Genomic DNA, 2,916 nt, shown 5'->3' with positions numbered 1-2,916 from the left:
GATTTCGTCATTCCCATCATTCATCGACCTCCAGCCCGCCAGATTTGAACCGCAAAGGCGGCAAGGGCCGTTGTGTTGGTGCAGATAAATACCATTTGAAACGTACGCGACGTTTGATTGAAAAGCGTTGCAGGTTGGCCTTAATGACCTTTAATTTAATTTCCGGAAGAGCATCCTGTAGCTGCCCAAGAGTAGCTGCAATCTGGCTACAGGATCGAAAACGTCCAAAAGACGCTGCTATAGCTGATACATTCCCAATCCGTTGCTCCGTTACAAGGAGGCGATGAAAGTTCTCCAGGATATATAACAAACATCTACGATGACGGGACGACCTTTGCGATTCAAATCCTGGCGGTCTAGGGACCGATGAATGACGTGGAATGACGAAATATCTCAACTCAATCTATTTCTGAAGAACAGTGCTGCTCTGCTAGATTTGAAAAAAAATGTCCATTGGCGGGCATTCAAAATGTAGATTTCTCATGTATTTAATAATTAAATCATTAACAATACAGTGTCTTGCTTCAACAGATAAAACATGACATGTGAGCGCTTAGATTAGGCCTTCTTCTTGGCAAATCCCATTGTGTAGATCATATGGACAATGCTAATTAGTCCGAGTCCGCACAGTCCCGCCGTAATGCCGAACAACGCCTTGTCTATGGGGCCTCCTTTCAGGAAAACTGGCACATCGTTGACAGCCTAAAGAAACTATGCTTATCAAATGTGATTTACTTGAAATATGAATGGATAACTCACCTGGAAGACCATCATTTTGTTAGACAATCCCTCGGGCAGCGCCATGGTCTTAATGATCTGTTATGTAATGCTGAAAATATGCAAAAAAAACCTCATAAGAAAGCAGCCTGAAGAAGTTTAAAGTATTGTAGCACTAGCGAAATTGATGCAGCTGTTATTTCATGCATTAGTTTCGTTTTATTTCAATAAAAATTAGCTCTTACCTCAAGAAGCTTCTGTGAAAACTTACGAATTGCAATATATTTGCTGCAATTTCTTTGTAAATTCTAAAAATAGACTTCAACACAGATGTTTTTGACAAAAAAATGCATTCAAGAGTTGTCAGACGCTGAAGAGCAAAAATACTGCCAGAATTTGAATCCACGCGGGCTCCGCCAAACGTTAAAAATTCAAAATGTGCGACGTAGAACAAAGAACATTCCAATGGAACTATTTACAATTAACTAATTTAACCATTTAATAGCATTTAAACAATAAAGACAATACTGTAAAAGAACAGAAAACTAAAAACAAACCCCAAGCAAGAAGATATTCAAATTAAATTTTGTGAAAATACAGAAAAAGAGCTAGTTTTGTCAGTCTTTCCCTAAAGATTGCCAAGCCGCGGAACGTCCAGTGTACCCGATTTATACGTTCCGCGCTATTTTGGCTTTTTGTGAATTTTTCAGCAGGCGCACAGCGAAAACAACACGCGGATTGCGTCATTTCTGCACTATTCGATTTTACGGCCGCATGTGAATGCAACACTGGTCGAGAGCGGGACGCATATACAGGCTCGGTACAAAGGTCCGTTCGCTCTTTTGGGGCGCGGCAAAAAGCCGTTAAGCACAGCAGTTGTCCCGCTCGCACGCACATGGCGGAAAGCGCTGCGAGCTAAAAAAGCACTCCGAAGACATTTGGCGATAACCGTCTGCTGGTTGTTTCTGTGCGCCTGGTGGGGATTACAATAATTCTACACCGAATGAGTTGTGCAATTTGGCGGTCGGGCGTTCGTTGTGTGCAAGAGGCGGCCGGCTTCATAAAATTTGTAGACACAACGAAAGCGAACACCGAACGGCCGCAAAGATTCCGTTGGTTTCGATTCGTATTTCTCCATTTCTCGTCGTGTGGGGTGGTGGCTGTTGAGATATAATTTCTATGCGACAAGCTAAAATGGAACTTAATTTTAGACCGACAGACAGCTAAGTACTGCAGCAGCAGCAAACAAATAATATAATTTCTTTGGGTAAAAAGCTGTTTAAGCTCTCAGCAAAAAAAGAAAACGCTTACGCTCGGATCGGTCTCTGCCGCTTTGTTCCCCCCTGCGTACACCGGTGCCGACCATCGACCTGTTTTAAAACAAATACATATCGCCCTGCTAAAGCCTTCGACGATTTTCAGCGCCCAGCACAAGAACTTTCAAAAACTGTAGCTTCCATCAGAAATTAACTTGCCAAAGTTGCGATGCGGCGGGCTGCTTTTTGGTATTCCGAAACGAAACTTGAAAAAAGTTAAATCTGTCAAGTTCACCTCCGAGTGCTTTTATTATTACACATTCGTATGCCAGGGAGGGGCGGGGGGTACGATTGAAGAGAGAGGAGAGTGTTGTTCATGAGTGTTCGGTTAGCTTGGGGCTGCGGCTGGGTTCAGTACTGTTCTTTGTCTCTCTTTGCTCTCTCTCTCGAAAAGTTCCAAGCTAAATAATTCCAAGTTCTGAACTTGATTTGCAAGCTGCATCGTCTGACCATGTCTTACTCTCTGCTTCTGTCGCCGCCTCGCCTCTCTCTTCAGGCTGTGCGGTGAGTGTGTAAAAGTTTTGAGTCTAAGCAAATGGCGCTGAGAACATTAACCAAAAGCGTTATATTTTAAATACATATATAATACGTATGGGTTGGGAAACTAATATAGAAATCAATAGAATCTGATCACTTTTTGAAAAAGACTAGAATAACATGTTAGCCAAGATCGCTTAAGATGACGATCTGTTAGTGACTCGGAAGGTTCAAGGGATTCCAAAAATATTATCTGCCCTGCGCTTGTTCCCCAAATTGGTATAATCTATGGATCAAAAAGCACCTATGTAAATTCTCACACACATACACACACACACAACCATACCCACACACCCTTACAAATCCATTGAAAAGCGCTGTTAATGCTTTTTTTGTGCTTTGCGGA

General features: G+C 42.3%; 1 protein-coding gene across 1 annotated transcript; it reads right to left on the bottom strand.

Annotated features, from left to right (window-relative positions):
* Positions 1-470: 470 nt before the first annotated feature.
* Positions 471-1,102, bottom strand: COX7AL2 (Cytochrome c oxidase subunit 7A-like 2). Its single transcript, XM_002132629.3, has 3 exons — positions 963-1,102; positions 760-829; positions 471-702 (listed from the first exon to the last, which is right to left on the bottom strand). Exons 2-3 carry the CDS (start codon positions 802-804, stop codon positions 559-561), a joined length of 189 nt encoding a protein of 62 aa, XP_002132665.2. The 5' UTR covers positions 805-829; positions 963-1,102; the 3' UTR covers positions 471-558.
* Positions 1,103-2,916: the final 1,814 nt, after the last annotated feature.

Source organism: Drosophila pseudoobscura, chromosome 4 (assembly GCF_009870125.1).
Source record: "Drosophila pseudoobscura strain MV-25-SWS-2005 chromosome 4, UCI_Dpse_MV25, whole genome shotgun sequence".
NCBI classification, from domain to species: domain Eukaryota; kingdom Metazoa; phylum Arthropoda; class Insecta; order Diptera; family Drosophilidae; genus Drosophila; species Drosophila pseudoobscura.
This window is presented reverse-complemented; position numbering and strand designations above follow the sequence as displayed.

Excerpts from the sequence above, each read along its gene's own strand:
- COX7AL2 (XM_002132629.3), bottom strand. The coding sequence starts at position 804 with ATGGCGCTGCCCGAGGGATTGTCTAACAAAATGATGGTCTTCCAG. Across the intron at positions 703-759 it reads ACAAAATGATGGTCTTCCAG|GCTGTCAACGATGTGCCAGT; the intron begins GTGAGTTATCCA and ends TAGTTTCTTTAG.